General features: G+C 37.9%; 2 protein-coding genes across 5 annotated transcripts; both read left to right on the top strand.

Moving 5' to 3' along the window:
• Positions 1–552: 552 nt before the first annotated feature.
• LOC122078876 lies at positions 553–3,743 on the top strand. The gene is made up of 3 exons (XM_042645061.1): positions 553–711; positions 854–1,018; positions 3,151–3,743. Exons 1-3 carry the CDS (start codon positions 666–668, stop codon positions 3,474–3,476), a joined length of 537 nt encoding a protein of 178 aa, XP_042500995.1. The 5' UTR covers positions 553–665; the 3' UTR covers positions 3,477–3,743.
• A 1,033-nt stretch (positions 3,744–4,776) lies between these two features.
• Positions 4,777–16,694, top strand: LOC122080203. 4 transcript variants are annotated; one of them, XR_006140645.1, is made up of 12 exons: positions 4,777–5,424; positions 5,529–5,591; positions 5,693–5,744; positions 5,841–5,914; positions 6,073–6,203; positions 6,663–6,804; positions 6,992–7,144; positions 7,253–7,575; positions 7,689–8,486; positions 11,330–11,421; positions 13,705–13,827; positions 16,039–16,057. XR_006140645.1 is itself a non-coding variant. In XM_042647116.1 (12 exons), the coding sequence occupies exons 1-12, from the start codon at positions 5,400–5,402 to the stop codon at positions 16,345–16,347; spliced, it is 1,914 nt and encodes a 637-aa protein (XP_042503050.1). In that variant the 5' UTR covers positions 4,780–5,399; the 3' UTR covers positions 16,348–16,694. The 4 variants fall into 4 exon arrangements, 3 of the variants coding, with proteins under 3 accessions (XP_042503050.1, XP_042503049.1, XP_042503052.1); XM_042647116.1 differs by lacking the exon at positions 11,330–11,421 and adding an exon at positions 16,344–16,694 and having other exon boundaries at positions 4,780–5,424; positions 7,253–7,533; positions 16,039–16,106; XM_042647115.1 differs by lacking the exon at positions 11,330–11,421 and adding an exon at positions 16,344–16,694 and having other exon boundaries at positions 4,782–5,424; positions 16,039–16,106.
• The last annotated feature ends 715 nt before the right edge of the window (positions 16,695–17,409 follow it).

Below are 17,409 nucleotides of genomic sequence, written 5' to 3' on the forward strand. Positions count from 1 at the left end.
AAAATTTTTTGCCATATTATTTATTTTTATTTATTTTTAGGAAAATACTCTCTAAGCCAATGGCACACGCAACTACTCTCATATGAATTATCATATTATTTTAAGAAAAGAACCTAACTTGTTTGGCATTCCCTATGCCAGACACAAGTTGGCACAAAAAGACCACGTTGCCCCTTCTACCCCCTTCCATCATGCTCTAAAGATGTTCCTCTACGCCCTCCCATTGGCCTGTGCTGACACAAGAGCCACGTGGACGAGAAAAGTTCTTCTATAATATTGTTTTTGGGTAAAATATGAAAAAATCAATCTGATAAGGTGTAGACCTTAACATGCCGTGCTTGCTCATAGAACCCTATTTTTTTTCTCATAAAAAGAATGCTAACGGATCATATTCCCTATGATCTCTCACATGGTCTCATGAAATGACCCAGGCCCCTTGTGCTCTTTTGGTGGTATCAAAATAACTAAATGAGCTTCCCCATTGGAGGGTGTAGGGGACAAAACCAGTTTAGCGTTTTTTTTTTTTTTTTTTTTTCCTTTTTTTCAGAATACTATTTTGTATTCATTTACAAATTTATTTACAACTGAAAGTAAACGTAGAATACAGAGAAAGAAGAGAGGGGAAAGAACCAAATTCGTCAAGACTCAAGAAGAAGGAGAGAACAATGAGTGATGATGGTCCAAAACTTTACACCACCAAACCCAAAAAAGGTATTAATAATTTGTCTGATCCTCCAACTTCTGTTTATGCTCTGTCTGATCCTCTTAACTTCTGTTTATGTTCTCTCTAATCTCTTCTCTTATGTGGGTTCTTGATTATTGGATTTCTTCTTTTGCTGATTATGTTTTGCAGCACACCTGAAGCAACACAGGGCCAAAGAATTCTCATCTCCTCCATCCATGGAGACTCCTACGGCGGCGCCTCCTCCTCCTCCTACGCAACTTCCGAAGGAATCTTTTGCCAAACGCTACAAGTTCTTGTGGCCACTTCTCTTAACTGTGAATCTTGCTGTCGGAGGTCAGTCAGTTGACTCAGTTCATTTCACACCCTTCCCCCAATCTCACTGCTCTCTGAGCTTTCATAGCTTGAATTAATGAATTAACAACCCGCAACGAACCTAGCGAAACCCTAAGTTCCCTTTCTCATTTTGAAGCGCTATTATTGGATTTTTGCTCCGTAACTGTTTGATGAATTGATATACATTGACTTGGGTTGGTCGGGAACTTGATTGAAGTCTCAATTCCTGCTATTTTTTAACTTTCACATCACATGGCTGGCCATAATCAGGGGGATGGTGTCGAAAGCTATGTAGTGTGCCCCTGCTTAAAAAAAAATAAAAAATGGGGAATCTGTAATTCTAAAAGTGTTCATAAATGGGGTAGTGACTGGCTTCGTTTTTGGTAAAACTTTGTATTGCTCAAGCTTGGTCATCTGTACTTTTAAAAGTGTTCACAAATGGGGTGGTGATCGGTATGGTTCATAGTGTGGCTTCGTTTTTGCTAAATTTTGTATAGCTCAAGCATGGTCAATCTTTGGTACAATAAGGGCTGTTTATTGGGTTATCATCATTACATCTCAATGGAACTCTTTTATTTATGATTTTTTTTTTGGGGGGTGGGGGGAGATGGATGGAAATGATTTCATTTTTTTTCCAATAATATTCTTCGGCAACTCAAATGCAACATGCCCACTAACTAATAATGTTTTGTCTTTTATCGGGTCTAATTATACCTGGAACCTTACTTTGCAAGGTCAGCCATTTTTTTCTCCCAATGCTTTTGGTTACATAATGGGACAGAAGTTCATCTAAATTACATTGTGGCACTTGATTTAATTCTTGTGCAGTTCCCAATTTTTTTGGTAGTTTGGTCTTTGAATTCACTGATTGACTAGATTCCGTTCAGCATCGATTCACTCTATTAGTGACATTGATTGGAGTATGGGAGGTCATTGGTGTTTCTGTGTTCATGAATTTGATTCACATGGTTTGCCCCAGTTTTTGAATCAAGAATAAGTTCAAGTGAGTCAGCTAACATAGGTGTTGTGCATCTGGCAACAATGCTTCTGACTGATCTATCACACCCCCCCCCCCATGTTAAAAAGAAAACTGAGACTAATCTGCATATTGCATGTACAACTGGAGGTCATGGAGATGGAAATGCTTTCAAATTGTAGTTAGGTGGAGTTAGTTAGAACTCTACATATCTTGATTTCACTGTTTTGTTATTTTTATCAAGTTTATGCTATAAATCTGACCAAAGTGTGAGACATTATATGCTTCATTCACCAACTTGTATTAGTAATGGCAAGGGGAGTTCCTCCTTGACCTCATGGTCTGGTTGACCGTCATGACTATCCGTTCAAGATGACGGCTCTATTTTAGCCTTAACAGCTATATTTGATCAGTCGACCATATAGGCATTTAGTTGACCTCTTGGAGCTCAAAATCCAGACCTTGCTCTCAGAAAGTTTTTTCTGTCAGGGCAAGGGCTTCTGGTAAGCCGGTTGTTGTCCAACATATAGGATGTCTGGATGATCACCCATCTAGATCAGACTGCTTAGACTAGTCTTGCTGCCAGGCTTTGCCAGTCAACCATATCTTGAAGGTATTCATGATAGTGAATTCATGCAAGTAGCTGATGTTATTGGCCACGAAGAGATGATGATAATGGACAAAACTGTGTCTGATTGGTGTTTATGGCCAAAACCAACCACAACTTACTGAAACCCAGAAAATCACTAATAAGACAAGTGGATTGACATTATTTATTTGCACTAGTGTTGGCCACCGAAGCTAATCTAGAGTCTAGAGTCATTAAACTAGTATCGGCCAATAATGCTAATCTAGAGCTCTTTTGTGCTGTGAGTGTGGATTGAAATAGCCATGAACATTAGCTGGAAATTTTCTTGAACAAGATCTTTTGTTTTGGCGGTTTTGTTTTTCACGCTTTCTCATAAATTGGTACATTGTCTCTAGGATACCAATACCTCCCTTTCCAATCCCAACCGCATTAATGCCTGCTTTCTGAATTTTGCTATATCATGTCCTATTTATATGTTTTTGAAGATTTCAACTCTGAATTTATGGACTGGATCTTTGGGTTCTTAATGGACCTATTTATTTATTGAGATGCATGTGATTTTTGTAGCTTATCTGTTTATGAGGACCAAAAAGAAGGATATAGGAACAGAAGATGGCGAAACTGCAGTTGATGTTCCGTCTACTCCAATTGCAACCACAACTACAACTACAACTACTACAGTTACCGAAAAATCAACACCCACCACATTGATCATGGAGCCACCAAAGGCACGCCCACCTATCCTAGAGGACCAGCAGCGTGAGCTTTTCAAGTGGATATTAGAAGAGAAAAGGAAAGTCAAACCTAAGGATCCAGAAGAGAAGAAACGTATTGATGGAGAGAAGGCCATTCTCAAACAGTTTATTCGATCAAAATCTATCCCAAGTCTCTAAAATCTGGAACCTCTATTTTTTTTTGACAAAAAATTATGGATTTCTTAGCTTTGGTTTCTTTATCTATTGTTTGTTCTGGCCCCCTCTTTACGATCAAGTTTGCGCTTTGGGTGAAATCCTGTGAAAACCTTTTGCTGCAGTTGAAAATTTGTAATTCTTTGTGTTTTTGCAATTGAGGGAACATAGCAACAGGAACCATGTAGCCTTGGTATAGATGGCCTGCAAGGTGACATCTAAGGTACTTATAAACAGACTCAGTTTATTCAAGATCCAGAGTCATTTGATCATTGACTTAAAAAGTAACATGCATTTCAGGCAATTCCAAGTATGTTACTCATTGGGTAATTGATGATGCTTTCCTTGATCACTTGATCATTACAATGGAGCAAAATGGAATCAGTGAGAATTAACTCAACTATACTGGAAAGCCTAGGCCAATCTGCCCTGCTAAGGAATGGGTTTGGGGACGGTCTCAGTTCTCAGTGAAAGCCCAAGCATTTGAACCTTACTCCGCCACTCTCCAGTAGAGAGTATAAATAATCATGCCAGTGGGTGTAAAACGTCTTACCTACTAACATACATAGGCTGTTCCACTCAGGATTCTAGGGTTAGGGCAGAATATGATCGATCGTGGCTGATTATTAACCGTCTCAGGACCTGATCCGGATCCCATTTCTGGGTTTTTGAACCTGTGTTTCAAGTTCAACAGAATCAGCAATGGGATCGGCCCTGTCAACCAGGAATCGGCCAGAATCGATTGGACTTGGCCTGGACTTTAGAAGTTGGCCGATTTTTTTGAATTGGGAATTGGGAATTCCTTGAACAATGTCTCTATGATAATACTAACCATGAGGCTGATTCACGGGACTAGAAGGTTAACGGATCACATCAGCTGATTCGGATCGGACCGATCCTTGTATGGAAACTGTCCTAATGGCGGCCGATTCAAGCTGATTTTGATCTGATAAACCGATTCAGATCCTGAATCTGGGTTTTCAAACCCGCTTTCCCCTCCTGCTCACCTTTTTAAACGTCAAAAGCAAATTCCGTACAATACCACCTTCAAGCGGTGACGCATGTATTGATACCAATACAATGGTCCAGATCTGATACAACTAATAAAACATTAAATCAGTGAAGAGGCATTTAAATCAGATCTGGACTATTGTATTAGTATCAATACACGTATCACTGCCTGAAGGTGGTATTACGCGGAATTGTACGAGATCGAAATTACACACGATTTTTTTTGGATTAACTGACGAAATAGATCTCTCTCTCTCTCTCTAGTGTAATAACAGTAGTTCAAATTCTTGTGGTCGGCGGGAGCTTAAGCTGCATATGGTCAGACCCTAAAATTGGGATTTCTCTTGGACAAATTGGAATGTTGAATTGAAAATTTGATGGAGAAAAGAAGGTCCACCTAATTAATGGATGAAAGGGAACTCTCCACTTTCCAAGGGGTCTCTGACTCAGACACCCCAACGCCATGGCAGAACCCAGAGGGCCCCAAAGCCAAAAAGCCAAGCAGAGGTCCACAATCCCCACAGAATCCTCAGCCACCCAAACGTGAGATAAGACAAGAGATATTGATCCAATTCAGTCCAGGCAAAGGTACATCCAAACCCAATTTTTTTTTTTTTTTTGGTGAAGACATCCAAACCCAATTTCAATACTAAAAAAGAGTAGGGCAAAACTTTGGCTAAGCCCGTATCATATCAATTTTGTTACCATCACCCATCAGTTGTTAGTTGCTACTCTGCTATATTACTGCCGGAATATTTGGTTCTCTGGCCGTTGTTCTTCTCTCCTTGTAGTCTCAGACTCACTTCATCCTTTCTTCCTTCGACGGCCGCGAGACGACAAGTCAGGCTGCTGCTGCTGCTTGGTGCAGCTGTTTATGAGAGAATCCCCACTTCCCAGATGCCAGGAACAATTCAAGTTTCCGGTAATGCACTCCTTGTCCACACACACAAGTTGCTTATGCTTTAAAAATCATTCATTGCATTGGACTAATCAGCAATCTGTTGTGATTCTCTCAATTAATTCCAGTTTTGGACGTGGACCTTCCAACTTCATACTCATCCTCTCTTTCTTTGTCAATATCTGTGAAGGGTCTGTATCCTCTCTCTCTCTCTCTCTGCATTTTATGAAAGTGAAAGTGTTCATATTAGTACAACTATTTTGACATTTTTATTTCTGCGATCATGGAACAGTTTCCATGGGCAAGAGGGAATATCAAACAATGGGCAAGGGAGACTTCTCTTTGTAAGCACAGCTTTCTCTTTCTCTCTCAATTTCTATTTGGTTCTTAAGAAGAACAGTGAATTTAATTTTAAGCTAAACTGCACAAATCTTGTGCAGCCCATTAACGACTTTACGAGACAAATTGGTTTTGACTCTCTTGGATGGCGATGGGAATGAGCTATCACGGACAGGTGCCATAAACCTTTTTTCAAAAATTAGTTTTTTGTTTACTTCTGTTGATTATAAATTTCACTTCTACTCTGTATATATTGATGGTTCTTTTATTCTTCCTTCTGGGTTCTTTTGAAATATTTTTCTGGGAGAGTGCTGATTAGTCTAGTTTTAGCAGTTGTAGAGACGATGTCCATTGTTGAAAAGGGAATCTGGGATGATCTCTTTCCACTTGAAGGAGGAGGGCATCTGCACATGAAGCTGCAATTCATCCTCAGTGATGAAGAGCGCAAGCGGGTTCGAGAAATGGTAAACATATTTTCATGATTTAGGCCATCCTTTTATTACAAATGTCATTGATTACTAACTGGTCCACATTAGTAGCCTGCCGCATCAGGTCTTTTACTAGATCTGGATACCTGAGCAATCCCGTGACATAGTTAATTTGCTTCTTCAGAATCCAGGACTCTGTAAACCAACTTCATTTTTGACACTTCTAAAAGAGAGTCAAGTGACCTGGGTCTAATACTCTGTTATTTCTTTGCTCCTATATGAAATGACTCATTGGAAGAGAGAGAGAGAGAGAGAGAGGGGGGGGGGATTCATAATAGAACTTGTATAATTAGTTCAAATAACCAGCTATTAGTCTCATGTTTTTCAGTTTTAAGAAGCAAGATGTTCACCAATGGATTTTACTTTGCTCTTCTTCGGTGTTATTTTTTTTATTTTTCAATACCATTAATTTTTTAAGGTTTCTATTCTTTGTAGAGGGAATCTGCAATGAAGAAGAAACATGAGGAGCTCAGCGGTAGTCATAGACAGTTGGAAACTCCTGCTGCTTGTGATGCTACTGTGGGTGTTAATGTTGCTTCATCGTCATCATCATCATCCCTCAAACATGAGGTTGCAGGTTTAATCCCAGCTTGTCATAATAATATGATAAAGAAAAAAGAACTTGCTGAAAGTGAACATACCAAGAGGGGGGGGTAAACAAAGCAAACTTTGGGTTAATTTATAATATAAATAATTATTTTGGGACTTTATTGAAAAGACTTTTTCTTGATGTTTAAATCTTGCATTTTCTCAATATTGTCAAGAAAATCCTGCTCAAGACAAAGCTATAAACATTGGAATGCGATACATTCAAGGTGTTTCAATATCAAATCCAGTTAGTCACAGCAACAATCGACGGTTTTATCCTGTAAACAAAGTCGGAACCCCACTTGATCAAGTCGAGAAAACAGCCCCAGTTAAGGATTCTTATCACTACCTCTTGCATTCTGTTATCCCATCACTGGAGACTGAGTCAACTGGTTTAACTTAACTGACAGCCCCTCCATCTGTTGTGGATTCTACAGATGGCAGTGAAGCAAATCCATTGGAGGCTCCTCTGTCACAAGAGCTTAATGTCCTTGATCCAAGCAAAGGTTATCGCATGAATTTGGTTGGAAAGATTGAGATTCATTTACCTCCTGCAGATGTTCCTGTGAGGCCAATTGCTTCACTAGAAGTGATAGATTCTCAGTTAGGTTTCTCAGAATCATCTGTTACCAAAACTAAGTATGTAGCTCCTGCTATAGTGAGAAAGGTTCAAACTCATACACCTAAGGAGATAGCATTGGAGAGAAGTCCTAGCAGTGTAAGGAATCTGATAAGTGCCTTTGAAAGTAGTGTAGCTCAGGTACTTCTGTCTCAGTGCTTTGTGTACTACGCTGTTTTTTTTTATTTTTGCAACGTAAGTAAATTTTTTCATATATTTTCTTGGTTGAAATTCACAAACTTGGTTGAAAGCAGGAAGTGGGAGCTGATGCTAATGCACCAACAACAACATCCCAATCAATAAAGACTGGCCTAAAATATCCTTTGAAAGGTCCTTTTGAGAAAGAAACTGTTAGAAAGGAAACTAAGTCAATGGAACAGATATCATCTAAGCATTTGAATTCTTTATCTAGAGCAAGATTCTGGGAAGTGAGGCAACAAAGTCCAAATCATATGACAAAACATGGGGAACAAAATGGATTGGATGCACAGACTGCAAATGAACCATTTGGGACGCTCTTACCACAGAGCCCTGGGCAGTTAGTGGTGCTGAGTTCAAATAACACCCCAACTGACCAAACAATGTCAAGTGGAATAACTATGTTCAGAGGAGTGGGTAAATTAGAATATAGATGTGAAGAGAGCGAGTCTCCAGAAGACTTCTGTGGACCATCTATAACAGAAATTGCTACAGTTTCAGGAAGGATGCTTGATGGGCCTTTGGCTACGGAAGAACCTTGTGCTTTGTGCACAGACCAACAAGATTTTGCTCCTGGTTTTGTGTTGGAGGACAATGGATGCAGAAATTGCAGAGAAAATTCAGACAAGAAAAATATCTTTGAAGATTCAAATATATGGAACAAATCAGTAGCACATACTGAAGTTGAAAGCTGTCCCCTAGAAAGCCCAGGAAGTTGGATATTACCAGATGGGTCTAGACGTTTGTGTATAACAGGGAGTGAACAAGTGATGGAACTCATGGGAAGCTGGGGTGTATGCAGAGAAACCCATCAAAGGGACATGAATCTGTTTAAGATGGATGGATTTGATGAGGTTTGAGTGCTTTATCTTCCCCTAATGCTATTGCATTTATTTAGCTTGTTTGGATTCATCCCTTTTAGTAGCTTGCGTTTCAATGGGACAATAAGAAATCTCCGCCACAAATAAGTAATATATATATATATATATATATATAATCCAAATAAATGTGATCCTTCTGTTTTATTTTAGGAAAGAAAACTTTATAACATTACCTATGTGGTCATTCACACCATGGACTTAAAATAAAATACCTTTGATCCACTGAACGACCAGAAGAAATAAATGCATTGTGGAATTACAACCTAAGTGACTATGTTGTTCTCATATGCATAATCTCATTTAGACTTTTTGATAAATCAACTCACGAAGTTAATTTTATATGGACAATATCCATTCAATGATTCTATTTTAGTTCAACTCTAAAGGAGGACCTTTGGATTTTATAGTCCCTGAAGTGATTTCAGTGTTTGCATAAACACCCTTCAATGACCAGATCACTGTTGCCTTTACAGAGAGCTTCAAGGTCCATGATATCAAGCCCATATGGAAAACTAATAGACTCACAGTGATTTGTAATTAGTTTTTAAAATTTCTAGTATAGAGACAAATATGTTTCTAGTCCTTGTAGTTCCTTCAGGAGGGGTAACATTGAGCTGGAACCTCTTTTCATTAGTTATGCATCAATATCTATATGACATCAATATCTATATGATGCAGTTTCATGGGGTATATTTATATCATACGGCTTTGTTGGATGAGACTAGAGAGGTAGTAGATGCCAAGTTAGATCTAAAAGATATACATAAAAATGACTGTATTTAAGATGATGAAGTTGGATAGATGAGTAGCAAGATTAGGAAAACTGAGTTAGAAATAAATACATTTTGGAGGACATAGGAATAATAAAAATCAATGAATGCAAAAGGAAAGATGTGTTGAAAATTTTAGGTATATAAAGGATGAGGGGACAGCTGAAAGTGGCCTAGGTGGAAATGGTGAGAAGACAAGTGTTCTTATGGCCTTAAAACATGTGAAAGGGAAGAATAAGATTGACACATGTGACCACAAGTAGTGAACTAGTGTGTTTTGAGTTCGAGTTTTTCGTTGACATTGAATCAACTAGGGGACTCCAGGGTACGAAAATTAGGTGGAACTTGAATACAAATACAGCACATATTGGTTGAATTGTAACGTCATATCATCAAGTTCTGCATCAGCTTAGGAACATTGATGGCCTTAGCTTGCTCACTTTGAAATAGAATTCCAAAATTCAAGTGAATATCACACCTTTGGAGCTCTTTTCTATTGAGGAAACTATCTGTAAATGAACTCATTACTGAACACATTGTTTTAGGTATCGGTATCGGTGCCTGTATCGGTCATGTCGATACCAATACAATACTGATATGGATCGGCTGCTATTGGCCTGTATCAGGACAATATCAAGTGCAAATTAAAAAACGAACTACTTTTTGAACAATACTCCTGATCCATGTTAATCGTATCGGCTACTGGCAATACCGATACGATACCGATTCTTTGAACCATGACTGAATAGAATACACTGTTACAGTAGGTTGGGATGCCAAAAAGAAGTCTTATCACCTACCCCATCCTTTGCATCTTTCAACATGCCTAGGACTGCGTGGTTTGAGGCTGATTGACTGGTTCGCCATTCACACCCATTGCATTTGTTTCCCACTTAGTGATTGGCTTAGTTTTCTGGGTTTCATTCTTCTTGAGGTAGTCCATCTCAATTTTCATCATCAGATTCTTATGATGACCTCAGATATCCTTAATTCTCTTGGATACTTTCAACTTCAAGGTTGCTTTCATTTCAATGGGTTATCAGCTGTAAATTATGCAATCTAGAGACGCATATGGTTTTCTGGATAAGCTGATCTTTAAAATCCGAAATTGTTGCTGCATCCTTATGGTTTATTAGATTTATAGACGCTACAATTAGTGATTTAGTACTCAAGATAGAAACGATGTCCTCAGATAAGTTGGTAACTCATGAAAAGTATGATGGGTATATAAATAGTGGGAAAAGGAACTGCACGACACCAGTATGCGGATTCCTTTAAATGGCCCCTCACAAACCACCATGGAACCACTCTCTCTCTCTCTCTCTCTCTCTCCCTTCCCATTGGTGAAAAACTGCACACGGGCATTGGTGGAAACCTTCCCCCATAAATAATAAATGAAAAGACAAACATGATAAATCATAGTATTTTTTGGACAGAACAGAGAAGTGTCAGCATTATCTGCTAAGTGCATCTGTCATGGTGTATGACATGGCCAAATTTTCAGAAAATAAATTATCCTTGTCACATAAGGGTAGAAAATTCATGATTAGCATTAAAGAATAAGACCAGTGCCCTGTTTAGTAGTTTTCATTCACTGTGTTTTCATTTTCTTAGGTTTAACTTCTCTGTATTCTAAACCCAAGGGGTAGCTCAGTTGGTAAGGACTAACACCTCACAATTAAGATGTCATGGGTTCAACTCTCCTTGGGGCCTGTCTATCCTGTATGCTTTTACGGTTGTCAACCTTCTAAACATGAGATAGTTGTAGAATGTTCTCTCAGAGATTTGATCTTTTTTTCTCTGAGGAACTTTAATGTCCTCATATGATCTCTTAATATTTCATTCATTTTTTATCTTGTTCCACCTGTTATTCCAGTATGTCCCTTATGTTTTACTTTATAAGTATCACACATATTCTCCTGCTCCTGTTTGTTCTCTGTGTTCACCCAAAATCTATATATGTTGGTTATGTAACACAAGTTTTTGTGTTTATTAAATCATGACCTTATTTATTTGATTATATTTTGTCAATTGGTCACTCTCCAGAGAAACGTCTCCAGTTCACCCACTAGCTCCAATTCAGTGTGCCTCATCCTCTAATAAATCCCATGGATAGTCTCCCTGAGATAACACAAATGGTAAGGCTTCTTACATTATAACCTACTCCAGACCCTGCAGTGGTGGGAGCCTTGTGCACTGGGTACACCCTGTTGAAGTCTTTAGTATCAGCAATGAAAGTACTGTGCTAGTATTTATTTCAAGGATTTAAATCTCAGATCGCAAACTAGATAGGACATGACCTATCCCGATCTGGATTGGCTGATCTGGCTTGAGAATGGCCAGCCTTTGATGGAATATTGGTGGTATTGGCCAATATTGGCTAGATCAGCTAGGTTTATGTTGGCCATCCACCTAATCTGATCCTAAAGACTTAAATCTCTTTATACTGCCTTCCCAGACATATGAATGTTCAGAAGCTTACAAAAAAGAACTGAATCTCAACCCTAAAAAACTATACAAAGAAGAGTAATAAACTCACCCTTCCCACAGAATTTGGTTCCAGTTGACCCCCCGGCACCTTTCTGAAGCCATGGAAATTCTCTTATCCAGAAAAAAAAAAAAATCCTGAAAAATATTGCAGCAACAAGTCCATGCAACTAAATATTATCCCTGTCCAAGCCTATATTCTTAGTCTGATAATTTAGAACACATTTATATTTTTTAAGCATTTCTTTGTGGTTGTAGCTTTTCATTCAGCCCCTGGCTAGTCACTTAAAATTGAAGACCATAGAAGCCATACACCATGTGAACTTTTGTATAGGCCTAGTTAATTGTTTGATGGCCGCACATACAGGTTCAATGCCTCTTCCAGGTGTAAAGCTAGTGTAACTAGAAATCCATTTGTATCTTTTCCAGTCATTCTCATGGCAGCCTTCATTCCCTTGTAAATGCCCTTAATCAAATCCATATCTACTCTAAACTCCTTAAGGATCCACTTGAGTCTCCCTTCTTCCCGGATATTTCAAAATCAGCTCTCTATAAGAACTATATTATGTGCTTTCATCCTTCATATGACAAGATGTTGCGGAATTAAAAATAACTTGTCCACAGAATGAGCAAAACTGAAATGAGATGTTCAAGATGGATGACTGGCAAGAAAAATCTAGGATAAAAGTAGAAACAGATGAATCCTGGGTAACTTTAGAATGTCCTCAATTGGTGGCAAAATGTAGGAGGTCAACTGAAATGGTTTTTGTATGCAATGGAGACCAATAACTGCATAGATAGAAGGGACATGGTTTGAGGCGGTGAGAAGATTCATATTCGATGACTAATGCTTTGACAAAATATCTAAACCCATACATTTATCTACCATGCATTGGCCAGTCCAAATATTTTGCACTAACTTTCATCAATGGAATGATTAATTGATTGACCAAAACATAAGAAATTATACCGGAGCAATTTTGTTCTTACCAATTTTTGTTGATTTGCAAATGATATGGCTTGTTCAAGTCTTTCATCAATGCTACAATTGACGTAACAGGTGCCTATGCATCAAATTACATTGGCTGTATACCTGAAACTATAATGTAAGAAGCAGTAGCAGGTGTTCAGAACACAATGGACATAACACATTCACACAAAAGGGGGGGGAGGGGGGGAGGGGGAGCAAAAACTAAAGCGTTGTTACATTTAAAATTTCATATCACTGTTAATATAAGAATAACAACTCCTTTGGTCCGACAGATTCTGTAATTCTTGAACTGGATCTTGGATTGGAACATGGGATACAATATAAGCAAAAGTCATAAGCTTTACTGTCAGAAAATGATTGCATGTTATGGTTTGGGTCTAAAAGACACTTATTCCTTAATTGAATAGACATGTGCCTTCAGTAGGGAAAAAAAAACCTATTAGAAAAGGAATTTGAGTCGGGAACCTAGTGGTTGCACAGGTTTGAGTAGGGAAACATCCACGAACCGGGATTGAGGCTGCTTACATATGACTCTCCCCAGATACCGCAGTGGTGGGGTCTCTTGCGGTACGCCCTTTTAGCTAAAGGAAATATAAAGTACGATAGAAGGGCATCATAAATGTAATAGCCTATTGCCAAGAAATTTTTTGGGAAAAGGAACTTGAGATCATATTTTATGGTGGATGCTAATTTATGCCTTTCAAAGAGGGATTCTAGACGGATGCTTGACATGGAGGAGTCCATGCAAAAATGGGATTTTCTAAAAAGAATTAAGTTCTGTTACTGTTCTTGCTATAAGGATTGTTGAAGTGAGTGCTTCCTGTTTAGTTGAGATGAATGTTTGTCAAGTTATACTAAACAGTCTTTCATCCTTTCTCTTCCCAACTGTTATTTATTGGGATTAACATTAACCATTATGCTTTTATTATGTTGGAATTTTCAGCATGGCATCCATGATGATACTGATATTTGGGTAAATAAAGATGATGTGACTTCTCAATGTTCAAGAAAACCGAATCCTGAAGGTTCTGGGGATGTTACAATGCCGGGGGGACTGCTTGGACAGGTCTCTTTCTGTCTCTGTTACATACCATTAGATGTTTCATTTCTGCAACGGCTTTTAGATGATATACAAAAAATATGCACACTAAACAAAATTTACAATGACATATTGTTCTTTTTCATTCTGTTTCACGTTTTGCATTTTAGTTCTTGTTACTACCCCCAAATTGACCAAGCGTCCTATAAAGGGGAGGGGGTTGGAACTCTGATCTGTAGACACCTCATTTTATCACCCTGGAAGTGTGTATGGTGATGATGATCAGATGCCATTGAATTGTATGGAGTCTATTATGGCTTTCGAAGTTGTGTCCCAGCTAATGTTTTGAACCATCTCAAAATGGCTTAGAGAGGGTAACTTTGTAAAATGACCACAATAACCGGGTCAAAAGTGGGTGGAACAACTTTAAAATTAGGCGAAACTTTGTGATTGAGTGTTTTTAATCATTAAAAATCTTGTATTAAAGAGTAGTTTGAAGATGACTTCATTTGCCCATTGTCTTATAAAAATTGTATTTTTAATCCTGTGCAATCCACTTTCAAATGGATTTTCTAAAATATTTTTTGTTAAGTGGTTCCTTATTTTCATACCATTGGATAGTACTTGGAATAATATTTCCAATGCAATTTGAATCACTCAATTTAGACTTACGGTATGAAAGCTGTAATTATTAAAGATTTTATGGTAAAAAGATGAAAAATAAATAGCGCGGTTTGACCCAGTAAACCCGGGCCCGAACCAGGCTTTAATCGACGTCGAACAGGTGTTGCCCAAGCACACTTGACATCAAAATGGGCTTGTGAGATGTCGAATTCTGGGCGAACCAGAATCCTTGTTCTTCATGAATTTGGTCATGTATTGACTTCCAGAGCTCTGTTTGAGCTCAAATTGGACTCTTTGAATGTCTCTGAGTCTAGAACAATATATTGGAATCTTAGGAAGGATTTGGATGAGTTATAACGTGATTTAAGTCGGCCAAACCTATCATAGATAAGATTGAACACATCATGCCTATTTTGAACCATTAATCTTGTTTTGTTCACATCTCACCTAATATCTAGTGGATTTGGATGAAATTGCTGTCAAAATGTTAGTATGAGAATAAACTATCTCCTAAGCTATAAATTAGATCCTTATCCACAGCCTATGGCATCCAAAAATAGAGTGCAAGAGAGCAGAAAGGTCGGTCTTTTCTCTTTTCTCTTTTCCATGGAAAATTACTTAAACATGATAGATTCTTTCTTATGTATATTATTCTATATCTACTAACTTGGTTGTTAGCGCATGCATAAAGGTTGGTCCTTTCTCTTTTCTCCACCGATGTCCAATTCTTTTGACGATTATATCCTTCTTTCTTATTTTTATGTTATGTGGATCATGATATGATGCATATGTTTAGTTTAGAATGTTTATTATTTATAAAAATACCAAATAAATAGGAAGGCCGCTTTAATCGGATGAACCAAGGTGCCTAATACTTTCCTTGGTCCGCAACTTGACACGTACCTATTCTCTTGCTTGAACTATGCCCCTATTGGAGTCATATTCATGGGTCCTAGACCCTAATATAGGTGGCGTATCTCAAATCAATTCTTTCTCTCTCCTAAGATGTGGATAGAAAATTCCCGTAGGACGGTGAAAGATCGTTGTTCTCACTCTATCTTGCATATATACATGATGCCAGTTTACTAAAGGCAGCTAGCTAGGAAAAACCTAGGCATTTTGGCCTCCTTAGGCAAGTTGACAACCATGTGGTAACGAGTTGTTCATAGGCACTCAAATTTAACAAAAAATTATCAATTTTTTTTGCTAATGAAGTTAAATGGGTGATTGATTAAATCAATACTTGGTGAATGATTTATTGATTATAGCAACTACTTGACACTGCAACAACTAATCTGCTGCCTAGACATTGGCCACCTATGCCCCATTTTATACTTCTTATCTATTTATTAGCTATTGTTAATCATGGTTTGATTTCAGTATATTCTTAGCTTCCTTTATCCCTAGACCTTTAAAACAGACTTGAATATCTTCTGGCTCTCAGTCCATCATATGCCTAACTATGTACAACTCCAGTAGAAAAACATTGTGAAAAATACTTGACTTCTAGTCCAAGTTCAAAACCTTGCTTGCTGATATGAGAAAATAAATACAAATTTTCTATTATTCATTAGTAGATTGAAGTATGAAGCAGTATCTATTTGTTTTATACAGGTAGTAAAGATTGCAATAATGGTGGCGTTTGGGACACTGGTCCTGGTTACCAGACAAAGGAAAAGCAGGTCTCTTTAGTCTTTATAGAACTCTCATGCCTCATTCATTTTGTGTATATTTATCCTCTGGTCCTTAAGCATGATGACATAAGTATGATGCAAGTATGATGGATGCCCCTCTCAAGAGCCTCAAGCTCCAGACACTGTATTAGAAAGAAAGGGTGTTGGGCACTTATTTGTGTGCTGCCAAACCTGGTGCTGTTCTGTATTTGTGTTTTTATCTCATTTATTTACTGTTGTTGGCAGATGATGTGGGTGATTAGAGGTCTGTCATCTTGAGGAGAGCAATGATGGGGTTCCCTATTCAAGGTTGTTTTTTCCACCACTCCCCCCCCCCCCCCCCCAATTTTTTTTTTTTTAGGAAGCTTGTCCCCATGCAGTTGGATCTTCATGACCACTTAGAGCTGGTTTTTCAGATCTGTGTACTGGTATGAAATTTTTTATCCCTGTTATTTTGGGGATTATTGGTTCTAATGTAAAATTTTCTTAGCTGGTTATTGGAGATTTGTGGGTTCCAGTGTAAACTTTCTTAGCTAGTTTCAATAACAATTTTGAGATAGTGGCAACTAATACAATATCAAAGGTTCAGGACTCCAATGATGGTGTTCTTGCAATTTAATTTGCTCCTGAATTCTCTCACCAGTATAAAATATGAAATTTTTATACCTCATGTGAATGAGAGAACCAAAGATTTGACTGTGGTCATTGTAATTCAACTTATAAAGTACTGGTTTGGGACCGTTATTTATTTATGGCATGGTTTCCCAGGCAAACAGATTGAGATCTTGTAGTTAACAGAATATAATGACACTGGAGCTCTGGCATTTTTGTCCTCTTCAGAATACAATGTAGTTCTTCAAGAGTCTGGTGAACTGCTATTATTTATTTATTTTTTAGGAACCCCTCGAACTTACAAGGTTTTATGGTTCAGGCGCAACGGTAAACCCCGTTTAATATTTGTAAACCTCTACAATCATATGAAGAGAGATAAATTTTCGAGGTTAAAGAAACTTGACTATTAGATTCATCTTATAATGAATGGTTTATGAGATGGATTGATAGAGATGGAGAACTCAAACTCAACCAAAGTAGCAAAATCCTTTATTGTCTATTCCTTTCTTTCTTACTTTTGTAGCATGCAGATTTAGAGCTGTGGGGATGAGTGGAATCTGGGTTCCTTTATTTTGTTTTCAGTTAGGATAGGAGGAAAACAAGAAGGCACACTTAATTAATGTGGACCACAATTTATAAAATAAAATAAAAATTCATTTTGGCTCAATTGTGTCATATTTAGTGCCACTTGTTTTTTTTT

The sequence above is a fragment of the Macadamia integrifolia genome, chromosome 5 (genome assembly GCF_013358625.1).
Source record: "Macadamia integrifolia cultivar HAES 741 chromosome 5, SCU_Mint_v3, whole genome shotgun sequence".
Classification (NCBI taxonomy): domain Eukaryota; kingdom Viridiplantae; phylum Streptophyta; class Magnoliopsida; order Proteales; family Proteaceae; genus Macadamia; species Macadamia integrifolia.